This window comes from Meriones unguiculatus, chromosome 6 (genome assembly GCF_030254825.1).
Source record: "Meriones unguiculatus strain TT.TT164.6M chromosome 6, Bangor_MerUng_6.1, whole genome shotgun sequence".
NCBI lineage: Eukaryota > Metazoa > Chordata > Mammalia > Rodentia > Muridae > Meriones > Meriones unguiculatus.
In genome coordinates this window covers 49,738,416-49,756,782 of record NC_083354.1, presented here as the reverse complement: position 1 = coordinate 49,756,782, position 18,367 = coordinate 49,738,416, and the positions used below count along the sequence as shown (strand labels likewise).

The 18,367-nt window shown below is 39.4% G+C and overlaps 1 protein-coding gene and 1 long non-coding RNA gene across 3 annotated transcripts in view; one reads left to right on the top strand and one right to left on the bottom strand.

The window, feature by feature from the left end:
- Positions 1–18,367, bottom strand: part of Ppp2r3a (protein phosphatase 2 regulatory subunit B''alpha) — a 133,125-nt gene that overhangs the window by 23,949 nt on the left and 90,809 nt on the right. For both annotated transcript variants that reach the window (XM_060385433.1, XM_060385434.1), the window contains 4 exons: positions 14,499–14,585; positions 9,291–9,447; positions 5,388–5,436; positions 4,435–4,524 (listed from right to left, as the gene is read on the bottom strand). In XM_060385433.1, coding sequence (XP_060241416.1) covers positions 4,435–4,524; positions 5,388–5,436; positions 9,291–9,447; positions 14,499–14,585 — 383 coding nt within the window. The remainder of the gene's footprint in view (positions 1–4,434; positions 4,525–5,387; positions 5,437–9,290; positions 9,448–14,498; positions 14,586–18,367) is intronic.
- Positions 8–6,096, top strand: LOC132654675 (uncharacterized). Its single transcript, XR_009592347.1, has 2 exons — positions 8–1,851; positions 3,346–6,096. It is a non-coding gene; the product is annotated as an uncharacterized LOC132654675 (long non-coding RNA).

The following is an 18,367-nucleotide window of genomic DNA, read 5'->3' as shown; positions in this document are numbered from 1 at the left end:
CATTCACTTTTTTTACATTTTCCTATTTAATGGAGTAAAAAATATTAAGTTTATTAAAGGTATGCCTCTTCAATTTTTTAAATTTCAGTAGTATCTGTTGTAATGTGCCCCTTTTCATCTCTAATTTTGTTTTGGGTTACTCTGTTGGTTAGGATTCTTTTTCAATCAATATTGTTTCTCTTTAAAGAACTAATTCATCTTTGTTTTTGTTTCTTTATCATTAATTTCTGCCTTAATCTTGGTGGTTTATTTCCATTTACTGCTTTTGGGTTTGATTTGCTCTTTTTGGAGGCATTATTATTATTATTATTATTTTAGGTACTTAGAACCATAAATGTCCTTTCTAGGACTATCTTTTGCATCCCATAGGTTTTGGTATATTGTATTTGTATTTCCATCCAATTCTAGCAACTTACTCATCCAATACCATAATGTTTAATATTAAGAGTGTTTTTCTTTTTTTCTTTTTTCTTTTTTGTAGTTTTCTTGCTTTTGACTTCTAGCTTTATTTTACTGTGGTCAGATAGAATACAAGAAGTTATTTGAATTTTCCTTTGTTTATTGAGAATTGCTTTATGGAGTAATATATAATCTATTTTAGACAAAGTACCATAAACTGTTGAGAAGAATGTATATTCTGTAATTCTTGGAATGTTTTATAGATATTTGTTATATCCCTGTATATATTTAAATATTATTTACATGCATGTGCGTAGTGTGTGAGAGCATGTAATGCTTGTGGGTCTAGCAGAAGCCAGGAGGGAATGTGGACGTAAGGCAGCTGTGAACCACCTGTCATAGGTGCTGGACTGAACTCAGAGCCTCTTGGAAGAGGTGCTCATAAACCGTGAAGCCATCTCTCTAGCCTGTTATCTTACTTTATGCGTGAATGTTTCGCCTGAATGCATACATGTGCACCAGTGTGTGCCCTTGGAGGCCAGAAGGCTGGTTGTAAGCCACCACATGGGTGGTGGGAACCAACCTAGATCTTCTGCCAGAAAAGCATGTACTTTTAAGTGCTGAACCATCTCCTCAGCCCAATGTTTAGTAATATTGATGAAACTGGGTAGACCTGTGTTCAGTGCATATATGTTTAGACTATCATTTCTTCCAAAAAGATTGTTCCCCTAACCATTAGCCACTAAACTTTATTCTGGCTAGTTAGTATTTGATGTCTATTCTGTCAGACAATAGAATAAAGATATTTGCTTGTTTCCTGGTTCCCTTTGCCTGGAATACCTTTCTCTAGTGGTTTCCCTACAATAGTTTATTTTTAATAGTGAGGTGAGTTTATAGGAGGCAATAAATTGATGGGCCTTGTTTTAGATCCAATTTGTTAGTCTATATCTTTCAATTGGGAAATTGAGGCCATTAATATTCAAAATTATTATTGAAAAGTGTATAATAATTCCTGTCATTTGATTTTGTAGTTTTTTTTTTCCTACTCTTAATTTACATTACTTTCTAGCATCATTTATTTATTTTTTTTCCCCTATAGCCTCTCTGGTGTGTTTGTTCTATTAAGTCTGAAGAATTCCTCCTAGTGGCCTCTGTAGGGTTGGCTTAGTTCTTTCTCTAGCCTACCTTTATCATGGAAGGACATTTGCCATCAATCATGATGGATAGTTATGCTGAGAATAATGGCAGCTGTGGTCTTTCGGAACTTTCCATGTTTATTGAAAAATCACCAGTTATTCTGATGGGCTTGTCTTCATGAATGACTTGTTTCTCCATAATGATACAGGTTTTGTAGGGCATACCCTCAAGATGTCCTTAAATCTGCTCTGATGGTTGTGCTTGGCCATGTTCCCTGCTGTGGCAGTGAGGAGCAAGTCGTGGGATTTCACAAAAGTAAGTCAGGGAGATGGCAGAAACAGTTGATTTTGTGATATAATATTCTTATTCTTTTTGTTTCCCTAACTCACTCAGATGTGGCTTTTTTGTTTTTTGAGTAGGGTCTCTCTATGTAGTCCTGGCTGTCCTGGAGTTTGCTGTGTAGACCACGCTTGCCTCAAACTCAGAGATTCTTCTACTTCCTCCTTCCAATTGCATCACCGCTCATGATATCAATTTTATCAGCCCTCAGACATGACTTGTTTACTACTATCCTGTCCAGAAAAAAAAGATCACCCCATCCTGTACACCTTTTAAAAAATTAAATACATGGTTTTATATAGTCCAGCCTGTCCTTGAACTTGGTATGTGGCTAAGGATGACCTTAAACTTCTGATACTCCTAACATCCTGAATGCTGGGGGATTATACCTGTTTGTGTAGTGCTGAGGACGGAACACAGCTTTGTGTGACCTAGGCAAGCAGTTTACAAACTGTTACATCCTCCATCCCTAATTTCACCAGGGCATGTTTAGAAGAACATTTATTAGAAAATTTAGAGTATCATAATTAAGGTTTATCCCAGTGTTGGGCAGAATAGTGTATGTGACACAGCTATGGAAGAATGAGGCAGAAGAATGCCTTGAACATAGGAATCCTAGGACATCCTGGGTAACACAGAGGGTCCCCTCCCTCTCTCAAAAAAGATTAGTTTCATTAAAATAATCTAAATGTACAAATAATGTAAAATAAGTATATGTACTTATATATGTAGCCTATATAATGCATATTTTTTTTCAGTAGTTTTCTTCCTGAGTTTGAGAATTAGACTGGGGAGATAGTGCAGTCAGAAAAGCATAAGCCTGAGGACCTTACTTAGATCTCTAGAACCCATGAAAAAAAACCTGGCGTCTGTAATCCTAGTGCAGGGGAGATGGAGACAGGATGGTCTCTGGAGCTTGCAGGTCAGCCAGGCTAGCTTACCAGGCAAACTGAGGTCCAAGCGATAGACTATCAAGACTATCATCTACTTGGATAGAAAAACAAGTAGATGGCTCCTGAGGTCTACCACCAAAGGCTGACCTCTGGCCTCATGTTCACATACTTGTACCAGCATACATGTGTGTCTGCATGCACACATCAGAAATGTTGACTTTTTTCATTTATGTTTTTTAAGTTATCTAAGATAGATGACAAATCACTGTATGTGGAATGACAGTTACTTTAAAATGTAGCTATCCTAAAAATAGCTTCTTTTTCTATTGCAATTATTTATGGACATGATACTTAACATTTCAGTAACTTAAAAATTTAATTAACTCTGTGTTTGGGTATTTCGCTTGCCTGTATGTCTATTCACCACATGTGTGTCTGGTTCCTCTAGAGCAGTAGTTTTCAACCTTCCCAATGCTGTGACCCGTGTTTTGGTGACCCCTCAACATAAAATTATTTTATTGCTACTTCATAACTGTAATTTTGCTACTGTAATGTATTATAATGTAAATGTCTGCAGCTCCCAAAGGGGCTGCGACCCACAGGTTGAGAACTGGTGCTCTAGAGGCTAGAAGAAAGTATTGGCCCCCCCCCCCCCCGGAACTGAAGTTCTAGAAGTTGAAGCTGCCACATGGGTGCTGGGAATCTAGCCCCAGTCTTCTGGAAGAGCAGCCACTGCTCTTAACTGTGGAACCATCTCTCCAGCTGCTTCAATAACTTTGTGAACCAATACGAAGACACCAAATATTCATCAAGGAATGAACCACCTGCCTTCCTTGGTCCTGAGTAGAAACTGTGTATAGGACATTATTTTATAGGCAAGAGGTCTTTTTGAGAGGGACCTAGATCTTTGGTCTACCCAGGAGACAATAGTAGAAAGAGATATGTAAATTCACACTACAACCAAGTTATGTTTGAGAGTGCTAAGGAAAGGGAAAGATGATTTCAGCTGGGAACGTGAGGCTATGATGGTATGTTCATATGTACGTGGGTGGCTGAAAGTGCACATCTGTACAAGCATGTAGAGGGTAGAGGTTGACGTCAGGTGTCTTTCCTGAGTGCTCTCCACTATTTACTGACAAACAAAGCTCTCACTGATTCAGCTAGTCTACTTAGCTACCTGGCCCCAAGAGTCCTTTGTCACTGTCTCCTGAGCACTAAAATTACAGGTGGGGCCCCCGGACCTTGGCTTTTAGTGCTGGACATCTGAACTCTGGTCCTCAAGCCTGCATGGAATGGCTTTATCTACTGAGCCACCTCTCCAGACCCACCATCTGCTATTTCTTCCTTTTTTAACTTACTACAGAACTAGTGCAGAATAAAAGAACTAACATTTGGAGAATCTATTGCACATTCTGTAAATACTCACCAATTGTATTTCTCTGTCCTGGGAAGAGTATCTTGCCCTTACCTTTATGTGGGTAACAGCTCTTCCCCTGATACAGTGTGCCCATGGAGTCTGTGCCTCTGCTTTCCTAGACTGAGCTCTACGAGGACAGAGGCACTCTAACTTCCTACTGTGTCTAGGCTGGCTCAGTTTTCTAGGTATACACCACCTTCCTCCCAAGCTTCGAACACGTGTTTACATCTCGACACAACAAAAATTTACCTGGTAGGGTTCCGTTTATCTTCCTCAGAAATCAAAAACCAAACAAAATCTGCATAGCTCATTCTTCCCTCTTTTTGCACTGTTTTTCCTCTGAAGAAAAGACATGGTTATAACATTTCCTGAGCAATTAAGAAATAAAGTAACATCTTTAGAAATTTACTAAATTAAAAAAATGATGAATTCCTCATAAAGCTGGTAGTTCAGAAAGTACAACCTCTTTGAGGCTTATTTTCAAGGGCCTAAAGGTAGAACTGGAAGGCATTTGCCTCAGTGAAAAAAAAAAAAAAGACAAGTTATGGTACTAGAGTTTGAACTTAAAGCCTAATGCAGGGTAGCACTCTACCACCAAGTAACATCCTTACCCTTCTTTTTACTTTTAATTTATTATTTAGTTAACTAATATTTCTGAGACAGGGTCTCACTATGTAGCCTTTAGTGGCTGGAACTAAAAATACTGACCAAACTGATCTTGAGCTCACAGAGACCCACTTGCCTGTGTCTCCGTGGCTAGGATTAAAGGCATGTACCATCATGTCCAGCTTACTTTTAGTTTTTTTGAAACAAGGTCGTATTAAATTGCCTAGGCAGGTCTTGAACTGACTCTGTGGCCCAAGAAAGCTTCAGTTTAAGTCTTCTGCCTTAGCTTACTGGGGATTATAGGCCCATGCCACTAGGTCTAGCCCTAGTTTCCATTTGATAATCAATGGCATGAGATATTGTTACTTACATATAGACAGTGGACTAATATTAAGGAATCACTGTCTTTTATTAAGCCAAAACTGTATGCTTTTTAGATATAATTTGACTTAGTAGCCCTGCAAGATTATGCAGAAGCTTTTCTAAAATGATATTACTGCAGTAGTATAGTTCATTTTGCAACTCAAGTATTATTTCATTTTTATTAATTTTTTGCTAGCCCACTAAAGAAAATTCAAACTTTAAACTTTTCGTACCTTGTTACTGCTCCAGAAAATATTCTTTCAATAATTCTATTGGATGAAGCTAAATGTAAATAAGAATTACAGTTAGTTAGAAATACTCCTGACAAATTTGTTTTTATTTGCTAAAGCTAAGCCTAAACCATAATAATCTTCCACAGTGAGAATATCAGTAGTTAAATTCTTTTCTTTTTTTGAGACAGGGTTTAATGTATCCCAGGGTAAAGTCTATCCTGATATATAACGGAGTTATATCTTGATATAACTTGATATATAACTTGAACTTCTGACCCTCCTGCCTCCACTTTGAGTGCTGGCATTATAGCTGTGCACAGTGGTGCACAGCCTATGCTGGGCATCAAACCCAGGCCTGTATATATGCCAGCCAAGCACTCCGCCAACTCAGCTACATCCTAACCCCTAAATTCTTAAGAACATATATGTGAGTGTGTGTCCATTAAAATCTATTCATTAGGGGCTGGAGAGATGGCTCAGAGGTTAAGAGCACTGGCTGCTCTTCCAGGTCATGAGTTCAATTCCCAGCAACCACACGGTGGCTCATAACCATCTATAATGAGATCTGGTACTCTTTTTCTGGCATGCAGGTCTACATGCAGATAGAACGTTGTATACATAATAAATAAATAAATCTTTAAAAAATTATTCATTGAAAACTTCATACCTTTATACAATGCATTTTGAGCCTATCCATCCACAATTACCTCTCTGTAACTCCCAGTGTTTCTTATCCTGTCTCTCTCCCAACTCCATGACATCCTTTTCCTTTTTATCATTAATAATCCATGAGTCCTATTAGTGCTTCACATATGCACCTGTGTGTGGGGCTTCCGTGAGGGCACGGGTAAACTACTATTGGCAAAATTCCCAAAGGATACTGGGTCTTCCTTCCTCAGTAATGATCAACCACCAAAGTCTCTGTCAAGGTTGGGGCCTGGTGGGGGGGACCTACCCCCATCTGTGCAGAAAGTCTGTCTCTCGGTCTTAACTTACACATAATTTATACTTTTTAGAAGATCAGGTAGGTTTAAACTATCAATCATTAATTTGAAAGAGCAGGCAAATGAATGTACCTGACATCTGTTTAGTTATTTATATAGTTAAGTTCTAAGTTTATTCTCAACATTCTGATAACTAAGACACAGAATTTGTGTTGATTTTGTTATTTAATAAAACAAGACAAATTTTCTTCTAAAACAAGTTAAATTTATCCTAGTATTAAATTCAAGGTTGTAAAGTTGTAAAGGTTGCAAACTGATTGTACAGGTCCTGAAACAAAGGAAAATGACGACTTTCCAAGCAGCATTAGAAAAGACACCAAGACAGACCATAAACATACTTTTCTTATATACCCATTCATTAAGAGTCTAAGACATCACATAAAAGAAATTCCATCAACAAATGACTTGTTGTTGTTGTTACTGGTTCTGCTGAGGAACTGAACCAGAGCTTTGCACACGCTCCACTGAGCTGCATCCCCAGACAGTGTGTTATTGTTGATGACAGAGCCTAGAAAATATACAGCAGTACACCTTTATAGATTCAAAGTAGCCAAACAGGGGAAAGAGGGAGGGAAGGAGAGAAAGAGAGGTGGGGGGAAATGGTAGAGCAGGAGAGGGAGAGGGAGGGAAGAGGGAAAGAGGGAAGAGGGAGGCCTAGGGATATCTAGCCCTGTTCTTTTAACTAGTACTCCAGGCAATGGGATGCACATTATACCAAAGAATTCAAAAGAGAGTTAGCACCAACTAGCATCTCTTCTCCTTAGAGTTAGTCGATTTGGCTAGGAAAATTAGGAATACATGTGGCAAGATAGCCATACTTGGCTTAGTCAGTCTCCCTTGGCACTGGAGTTATAGACATTGTGAACTGCTATGCATGTGGTGGGAATGGAGCATGAGTCCTCTGTAAGAGCAGTAAGTCCTCTTCACTGCTGAGCCAGCACTCCTGCTCCCTAATGTCTTTTTGAAACGGTGGTTTTAGCTTTGGAATGTTTGTTATCCTAAACTTAAAGACTGTTCTGAAGCAGAATTAGGTGAGCGGACAGAAATGTAGATTTTCACATCCCCTTCACCGTGCCATTAATTTTGATCCAATCAGTATTGAAAATACTTGGAAACTTGATGGCAGTAGGAACGGGAGAGGGAGCTGTAGAGTGGTGGGTTGGGCAAGACCTCTGGAAGCTGGCTCACAACCATGTCAACAGGGACATGCACAGCTACCAAGGATGACCTGATACTCTCATGAATGTGTTCGTCTTTGTTATGTTGATGACAGAAGGACTGTGACTATCTCAAGTAGGAAGGCACCAGCACTAACGTTTACCAAATAAGTACACCTGAGCATTTGCCCACAGTTCCTGCTCGGCACCCAAGAACTTGAGAGAGAACTCTACATTCCCCACGTAGACAGAGTCTGTGTGGCCTCCAAGTACTGGGCCACAGAGTCCTCCTGCTGTAGCTACTTCAGAATCTGAGGCCACAGGCCTGGGCCACTGTGCTTGGCTCCAAACCGAAGCTCTGTTCCTGAAATGTGCAAAGATCTATGAAACTTATCAGATAAAATGAGCTGTATAGGGTAGGGATACAGCTTAATGGTAGAGCATTGCCAAGCACACCTGAGGCCCTGGGTTCAATCCTAGTACTAAAAAAAAAAAAAAAAAAAAAAAAAAATCATTCATGAAGTGGGGGCTGTCACATGCCATTAGAGATAAACCAAATGACAGAAACAAAATTTAGCACATTAAAGATTTGTTCTCTATCTCTAAAATGACAAAATCTGATTTAAAAAGTTGCTAAGAAGATATTTAAAGATAGACTAAAGATAGTCTCATGAGAAAGGAATGAATCTTGGTACTTAGTTAAGCATATTCCATATCAGGAGCCAACAAGATGGCTCAGTGGCTAAGGACACTTGCCACTAAGCTTGATGATCCAAGCTTGATCCCTGGAGGCCACACGGTGGAAAGAGAGGGCAACTAACTCTAGTTGTCCACTGACCTCTACATGAAGTACACCTGTCCCTCTGCCTTTCTCATACACTGGATTTAAATTAAAAAAAATTAAAATTTACCTATCAGTATCACTAAATAAGTTCCAACTTATAAAAAGAAAAATAAAATCCAGGCCTTATAACGTGGTATATGAAAGAAAGCATATGAAATCCATCTGTAGAGCAACTATCTTTCTGGAGTTAAAAAAGCTTAAACATATTTTAATGATGTGTGTTTGTGTGTGTACAAGCATGTGAGTACATGTGCCTTCAGAGGCCAGGGAATCTATAAGATGCCCTGGAACCAGAGTTAGAAGAGGCTGTGAACTGTGGGGTGTGGGGGTTGGAACCCAAACTCCAGAAGAGTAGCAAGTGCTTTTCTCCACTGAACCATCTCCCTACCCTGGCCCCCCAAAAGTAAATTTCTATAAAGAGTCCTGGAAGATGAAACCTGAGGCAGGCCAGCCTGGTTTACAAAGTAAGTTCTAGTTCAGCCAAGGGAACAAAGAAAAAGGGGGAAGAGAAATTTCATTCTTGGCTTTAGTAGAAATATCGATATTCAAATTAAACTTGCGCATGTATCTTATTATCACCTGATACACTCTATCACTTTAAAACTGGTTACTGAACTCCAAACTCCTTCTCTGCTCTCTAAGTTTAAAACATTCTCTTGGGCTAGGTGTGATGGCACACACCTTTAACCCAGCACTGGAGAGGCACAGGCAGGCAGTTCACTGCCAGCCTAGACTAAAGTGAATGAACAAAAATTGTATCTTTGTTCATTCCCATGTAAAAATTATTGGCCCTATAAAGAGACTTGCTTATAGAATTTAAGAAAGGGAATTTCTCTTAACAGGGGAAGACAACTGATACAAGTTTTAAAGTAAGATTAGCATCTATAGAATCACTCACCCTGGTCATTGTATCGAGATAGATCAGCTTGGCTGATATACAGGTCATGATCACCATCTAGTTCCCAGAATTTACAATAAATGACATAGAAATGTTCATAAGAGAAGTAATCTGTGATTTGGTTTATATCTTCTTCTTCCTCCAGAAGGGCCAGAGTCTGAAATGAATAAAATAATTAATTTTAAAATGATGCACAATTAGCATTGGGTATCATAGAGTCTATAACATTTCTGTTTGTTAATTTAAAATTTGCTTTTGGTACTATACCAGGAACTTGTGTGTGCGTGTGCGTGTGCATGTGTTTGTTTTGAGACAGGGTTTCTCTGTGTAGCTCCTGCTGTCCTGGAACTTGCTTTTTAGATCAGGTTGGACTCAAACTCATAGATCCTCCTGTCTCTGCCTCCTAAGTGCTAGGATTAAAGGCATGTGCAAACACACCCGGCCAAACCAGAAACTTTTTAATAAGTAGCCGCCTACTTTTCACAAAATAAACAGTCCCAATTTTTCAAAATTACATGAGCAATATTAAGAAGAATGGGAGTCTGCATATTACGTTTAGCTTTGTAATGGAATCAAGTTTACCATAAGCATTACTTATATATACAATTGTGGTTACATACGGTGGCTTGAAACAGAAGGCAGTGGGTGGAGCTATGGGCTCTGAGCTAGATGTAAATCTCAGTCTGTTTGCACTTCTAGTGGAAATAACAGAAACAATGGCTTTTGTATCAATAATTCTGTAGTTACCCAAATTATCATTTAAGTAAAATGAATACATTTTCAGCAATGAAAGGAACTTTAAGAAAACTTAATAGAAAAAATAAATATAAATAAATAAGTGGGCTAAAGAGTCTTATTAAAATATTTTTGATAGAATATTTAAAAATCCCTCAAAACAGACAGATGCATATACTGACTTTATATGTCTGATGGGGCTGGTGAGATGGCTCAATGGTAAAGGTGCTTGCTACTAAGCCTGATGAATTAACTGCATTTGATACCAGAGTCCACAGTGTGGACACACAGTGGAAGGAAAGAACAGATCCCTGACTTCTGACCTCCACTTGCTCACAGACACCACACACAAATGTAATAAAAAGTTTATAAAAGAAGTGTGTCCAAAATAAAAGAGGCTTATAAAAAACAAGTATATACTAGCTAAGTGTTAATAAAAAGAAAAATAGCTAACAATACTAATTGGAAATAAAGTGGAATACAAGGCAGAAAACAAAAGACAAAGACTTTTGTAACATACATGTATTACTCTGAAAAAATTATTTTTAAAATGTTTACAATAGGAAATTATTTTATAAATTGAAAAAATCATTATGTGAATCTGTTTAATGGAAGACTATGAAGTAAGTGGAATTCGATTACCGTCTTTATAAACAAAGGAAAACCATGACACGGTATAAGTGTACATTAACTCCTGTTGTTGGCTGCCGTCCCGCCTTGCTTGGGTCCCCTAAGAGCAAGAGAATGAAGACAGGACAGACAGACAAGCAGGCATGCATACCGGAAAGCTGAGCTCTGGCGGGGATCTTGGCGCTATCCTGGAACCTCAGGGTGTTTAGTAGGTACTGCACAGGGTGTGTGTGTGTGTTGGGGCGGGAGCTAGTCTCAGCAGAAGGCCTCTGTGTGTGCACCCTATCAGGCTGTAAACATCCAGGAGGAAGAAGCCACACTTGCTAGTTTTTGCACACACAGATTAATCATCCATAAACGCACATACTTTGGACTCAAGAAAAGCTTTGCCATTTCCCTTGAGCGTAGACCACGAGTCAAGACTGCCAATGTCCCACGGGCTAACTGTTCCTGGCGTCCCTCACAGGCTGTGCCCATGTCAAAGTACACGCCCGCCCAGGACTTGGCTCACTCAGGGCTTCGTCTCGTCCCTCGTTAATGAATATGTAAGGGGAATGATGAATTTGATTTTTCAATGGCTAACTTTACAGGATCCATTAAAGTAGCAGTTGAGCCAGGATTGTTTTCCTTTGGCAGCCTATTCGAGAGAAATTCTTATTCATATAAACAGAAGTATAAGGTTCAAGAATGTTCATCACGTCATTTTAAAAGAAAAAATATAAAAATGGTCTAAGCCTCAATAGAGGAATATATACTCAGTTACAGCTTAGACATGCAGTCAGTCAGGCAGTACAGACAGAAATGGAAGGAATCCTGAAACATTCTGAAAGGAAAAGAAAACCCAACCGAATTTATAAAGTACTGAATATCCTCCCCGCACTTTAAAAGGGACCCTGTAGAGTCAGTGGGATGGCTTAGAGGGTAAAGGAACCTGCTGCCAAGCCTGAGTCGCTGAATCTGACCCCTGAGAGCATAGGGTGAGAACCAACTCTGGCAAGTCGTTCTTCTGACAGTAGTGCCTGTGAATGAACGAATGGTGAAGGAATTCCTCTGTAGGAATCTCATAAAACAAAACGATATACCACATACATAAAACGAGACTACAGGGGCTGGAGAGATGCGCAGTGGTTAAGAGCACTGGCTACTCTTCCAGAGAACCCAGGTTCAATTTCCAGCACCTACGTGGCAGCTCACAACCCTCTGTAATTCCTGTCTCTGGGGGATGGCACCCTCTTCTGGCTTCTGAGTGCCCCAAGCACACATGAGGTGCACATACACAGACAAAATTCTTATAAATATAGATACATGAATAAAATTTAAAATAAAAATACCGACATATGACTTCTCTTTATGGGAGAGTGCATGAAATGTTGAATGAAGAGATAAACAATGATTTTTTTTCTTTTTCTGAGACAGCGTTTCTCTGTATGTAGCCCTGGACATCCTGGAAATCACTCTGTAGATCAGACTGGCCTTGAACTCACAGAAATACGCCTGCCTCTGCCTCCCAAGTACTGGGATTAAAGGCAAGTGCTACTACCACCTGGCATAAGCAGTGAGTTTTGATTTTTTAAATCTGAATATATTCATAGAACTAGAATGTTTTGAGCATTTGTCTGTGGACTCAGAAGAAGACTGAGGATATGAGAAAGAAAAAAAAAAGAGGGAAAAATAAGTCACCCAGTAGAGAGAGAACATTTGATTTCTACTTTCAGTTCTGCAACCTAATAGCTGTGTGCTTCTATGCAAGTTACTCAACTATACCTGAGTCTCAATTATATAATTATAAAAAGAATTTATTAAAATGTTATTTATTATTTATACTAATTTTAATAAATAATATAAATATGCTTGTATTTATAATTTATATTTACTGTTTATATTACTGTTGTTTGTTATAATAAGTTTAGGAATGCAGAAATGGCTCAAGGGTTAGGAGGACTTGCTGTTCTTGTAGAGGATCTGGGTTGAGTTCTCAGCACCCACATTGCGGCTCACAGTGATTCATAACCCAGTTCCATAGGACCCAGCACCCTTTTCTTACATCCTTGGGAACAGGCCCACACATAGTAGATACACATACATATATGCATTAAAAATGTTAGAAGTTATAATTTTTGAGTTAGAAGAAAATTACTGCCTTAACTTATTTTTTAATACTTACTCAGAGCCCAGGGAGGCATCAGATGTTCTATAAATGTCAACAATGACTGTAATGATGACTGCTCATTTTAGAGCAGTGGTTCTCAACATTCCTAATGCTGCGACCCTGTAATACAGTTCCTCATGGTGACCCCCAACCATAAAATTACTTTCATTGCTTACTTTATAACTAAATTTTGCTACTGTTAGGAATTTTAATGTGAATATCTGATATGCAGGGTATCTGGTCTGTGACCCCTGTGAAAGGGTCTGTTGGAGGCCGGTCTGATGCCTGTGACTGCCTTCAAGATCTGGTTACACCTATCCTTGTTTTGTAAACCTGCCTAAGACTTACCTGATGGGTGATTAAGTGGCTTATACCTGGGTAGGGCAGAGTGGGGTAGGTGTGGCTAAAGTTTCTGGGCTTTGGGGATGAGAGAATCACAGGAGACAGATGGATGGGAACAAAGGAGGAAGGAGGACACCACAGTGGGTTAGTGTGGAGAAGGAATCACATGGGTGAGGAGGAGGGTCTCTGAGGATGGCACAGATGGAGAAAACACCCAGTTAAAGAACACAAGCAAGTATTTATAGATAGAAAGTGGTTCAAATGAGGATGATTATGGTGGATGGCATTGGATGGGGGCTAAGAGATGGATGGTAAGGTTATTTAGACAGCATGGGTAGGAATACTGGCCCAGTCCAAGGTGTATAAGACAGTTATAAAAATTAACAGGTGTCTCTGTCTTACTATTTGTGATAGTGGGTTGAATAACACCACTGTGATAATCTTAGGGCAAATACTAATCAACATTATATAGCCCAACGCTCATTTTTTATTTACTGTAACAAGGGTCATTCAACCTCCAAAGGGGGTATGACCCATAGGTTGAGAACCTCTGTTACAGAGTAACAAAATATTTGTCTACCCATTATGGATTGCTAGTTTGCTGGGTCTTCAACACCTTGTCTGTCTCACATGAAGGTAAAGATGGGAAGAATACAGAGTAATGAGGTACTGTATCAGTATAAGCTTAATTTAGTCTGATCCACTTAAACTGTTTTTTTCTTTCAAGTGTGAAACATTCTGTTTTATTTACAGTTATAGAGCTTAAACAATCAAGTATGAAGATTACCTCAGTAAAGGCTTGCACTAGTGGTTAATAATATTGTTGTTTTGGAAAATAACCAGCAGCAGCAAGGTTGAGTTATTACTGAAAGAATCAAGTCTATACACTTTCATTTCTTTGTCAAGTCCATGTTTTCAACCTAGTTTCCAACTTTCACAGGAGCCACTGGCCACTTCCACTGGTTGGAAGTTCTTGAACAAGAGAACATTTTTTTGCCTCTGGCTCCGGCTTTGTGCTGTTGATGCTTACTGGAAATTTGTTCCCATTGATATTATATTATCTTGCTAAACTTCTTATATTCTCCAAGATGAAGATCACAGGCTGATACTTCTGAGGCTTTCTCTGCACCTTTTATGCATATCTATCAATTCGTGTGTGGATGTGCATTTCTGTTTTTGTTTCACAGTGTATGCCTTCAGGCAGAAATCCCATATTATTTTATTTTCTTTGACAGCTCCTCCCCCGTATGGGTAAATGATAAGTGTTTATAGCCTGGAAGAAGTGACAGTTAGAGCTTTGCAATAGAGTAAGAAAAAATACTTAAGTAAAAATATATTTATATGAGGCATACTTGCAAAAAGTTGCTTTTCCTTATCTCTGTCGAAGTAATTTTTCCACTCCAAGATCTGTTGACTGTGTAGAATATTCTCTGAACAACCTGGTTTCAAAAAGAAAACAAAACCAATTAAAGACAGTTGAAATCTCTAATACCCCACTGAAGGCCAGATTATGAATATCTGTGGAAATGATTTAAGTAACAACTTCTCATGGCAATTGCAATTCCAAGTTAAAAAAAAAACAACAACCCTGTATATTCTAACCATACATATATATTTTAAGTTTGCCTCTGTAAGAGAAAAAAACATTTATTTTCATCTCCTAGCCACTTATATATCACTTCTGTTTCTTTTCAATTACACAGAGATGCCTTATTCAGGTTGTACTTACTGGGCTGTATACGCTTGGGAAGGTAATGAGGTACGAAGACTCTACTGTGTTGGCTCAATAATGAGTAAGTCAGAAGAATGGCTGTCAAACTGGCATAATTCACAGGAGCATTATTTAAGTTGTATTTGGGACCCAGCTTAGCTCTTTACCCACAACCCGAAGCCTTTACTCTTTCTTATTCCATCTGTATCGCTTCCTGTTAGTTGGTGACCCAGAAACATTTTCTACCAGGGACCCCACAGGCACCGCACTTGCCCAGGATCGAGAGAGGGCAACAGTAACCAATGAACATAACACTCACCCAACAAAGACCAGACCAGATATTGACATCACGGAAGTCCTCAAATATCCTACTCCTGATGACTAGATCCCAGCACAAGAAGCAAGCTGGCATAGCCATTTTAATAACTAAAAAAGTATACTTCAAACCAAAGGTAACCAGAAGAGACAGAAAAAATATTACATAATAATTAAAGGAAAAAATCAAAAGGATATTGAAATTATGAATGGTTATGCACCAAGCACAGGACCCAACTTCATGAAGGAAATACCACTACAGCTAAAAATCATATATTGACTTTTATTCAGTGATAGTGGGTGACTTCAGTTCCCAACCCTTACCAATAGAAACTAAACAGAGTAATGCTCGAGCTAAATAATGTCAAATCAAAGGGACATAGTAGACATTTACTGACTATTTCACCCAAACACAAAAGAATATATTTTCTTCTCAGTAGCTTATGGAACTTTTTCCAAAATTGACCACATACTTGGACAGGAAGCAAGTCTCAATAGATATAAGAAGACTGAAGTAACATCCAGCCTTCTACCTGACCACCACAAATTAAAGATTAAAGCTGGATCTCAACAGTGGAAACAACACAAAGTACACAAATGCATGAAAACTGAACAGTTGACAACCAAATTAAAAAAAAAATAGGTCAAGACGGAACTCAAGGAGGAAATGAAAAACTTTTTAAGGATTGAACGAAAATGAAAACACAACATACTCAAACCTGTCAAACACAATGAAGGCAATTTTAAAAGATATGTTGATACAGTAAGTGCCTACATAAAAACAAAACAAAACTGAAGAGCTCTCATAGTAGTAACTTGGTGACACACCTGATAGCCCTAGAGCAGCAACAAGAAATAACACCCTAAAAGAGTAATGACAAGAAATAATCAAATTTAGGGATGAAATCAGTGAAATAAAAAAAAAAACAAAGAATTAATGAGTTGGTTCTTTGAGAAAAATCAACAAAATGAACAAACCCTTAGCCAAATTAATGAAAAGACTGAGAGAGAGGGCTGGAGAGACAGCACAGAGGTTAAGAGCACTTGCTGCTCTTCCAGAGGTCCTGAGTTCAATTCCCAGCAACCACATGGTAGCTCACAGCCATCTATACTGAGATTAGGTACCCTCTTCTGGCCTGTAGGCACATATGCAGGCAGAACACAGTATACATAATAAAAAATATGTATCTTTAAAAAAGTGTGGGAGAATATTAAAAAATTAAAAAAGTAGAGATGAAAAGGGTGACCATTAGAACAGACACTGAAGAAGTTCAGAGAATCATAAGGACAAACTTTAAAAATGACACCCCACCAAACTGAGAATTCTTGGTATTTATAACCTACCAAAGTTAAATCAATTCCAAGTAGGCAATTTAAACAAGCCCATAATGCCTTGTACCCTCGAAAAACAAAAGCAGACAACCAGAAGACAAAACAAAACAGCAACAACAACAAAACAGCAAAGTCCAAGGCCAGATTGAATCAGCACCAAATTCTACCAGAACTTCAAAGAAGAGTAAATACCAATACTCCTCAATTTACTCTACAAAATAAAAAAATAAAGGGCCATTTCCTAATTCTTTTTATAATGCACTTTACCCTTACGCCCAAATCACACAAAGAGCCAACAAAAAAAGTAAAGATCAATGTCCCTTATGGATGTTGATGCAAAGATTCTAAATAAAATACTTGCAGATTAAATCCAAGAAAATAAAAAAGATTTTCCACCATGATCAAATTCACTTCATCCCAGAGATACAGGGATGATTCAACATATGTAAATCAGCAAACATAATCTACCACATAGATTAAGAGACAAAAACCACATGATCATCTCATTAGATGCACAAAAGGCCTCTGAAGAAATGGACCATCCCTTCATGATAAAAATCCTGGAGAGACTAGGAATACAAGGACATGTGTAATAAAGGCAAGACTACAGCCAATACCAACCTAAACAGAAACTCAGATCATTTCTACTATAATCAAGAAGACAAGGACATTCATTGTCTTCATACCTATTGAATACAGTATTTGACGTCTCAGCTAGAGCAGAAAGACAGCTGGATAAAGGGAATATGAATAGGAAAGAAAAAAGTAAAAATATCTTTACCTGCAGATGATAAGATAAAATTTTCTACATAAAAGATCCCCAAAACTCCATCAGGGAACTTCTATAGTTGATAAAGACTTCCAGCAAAGTATCAGAATACAAAATTAACATTCAGTAATCAGTAGGTGAGCCAAGATGGCGACTAGCACGCACAGTTTCTGAGCTGCGGAAGAGCTGAATGCCTGAGTTGGTGGGTGGAAGGACTTTTGAAGCGGGGGAAAATGATGGTGAGGCTTTCTAAATGACAGGGAACATCACACGAGTGACAACTTTGGTCTCGGGTCACCTGTGGACTTGTTTGGGGAAGGAGAGAAACGATTTTGATGTCACGACTCCTTAGCACAGCCGGCTCATGGAGACTCTCAGCTCAGAGCTCATTGCCTGGGGCCTGCAGTGGCTGAGGCAGGGCTCCTAGCCCCTTAGCGGCAACTGCCAGCTGTACCTGTCTTGGGGTCCCAGATCTGCTAGTAGCCATACTGACTCCGCGGGGTCTCTCAGCCACTGACTGTACGACCCACGCAAACCCTCAGTGACAGATCATACCCACCAAAGCCCAGCAGACCCGCCATCCAAGCTAGGCATACCAGGTGCTGGGCCTCCCAGGCCTGAAGAGCACAACGGAGGGCCCCTAGGACTTCCCAGAAGGCATCTGGACTAGCTGCAGCTGGACTTCCCAACCTGGCGGCTGCAACAGCACTGAGCTGGCGGAGCTTGTCAGTTCTCCTGCATAAGACCAAGCAGGGCCAAACCAGAGAGCAGAGAGCCCGGATACTCCAATCCTTGCTGATGTGACCTGCTTGAGAGTGAGTGTGCCCTTGAGTGTCTGCAGAGCCCCAGATCCAGGGTCCTTCTAAACTAGAAGCCAGGCATCGGACCCCTGCCACCCACGTACCCACTGTAGGAAACAGAGGGTCACTTGGGACATTGACTCCCCTGCTCTGTGGGTCCAACTGAGGAGTTAAGGTGGATAACGCTGAAATTGCGCGGCAGCTATCACTAGCTCCTGCTACATATACAATGCATGCACAAATAACCCCCTAGAAGCCTGCAAGGCAGAGCCTCTCCCACACACTCAAGGGTTC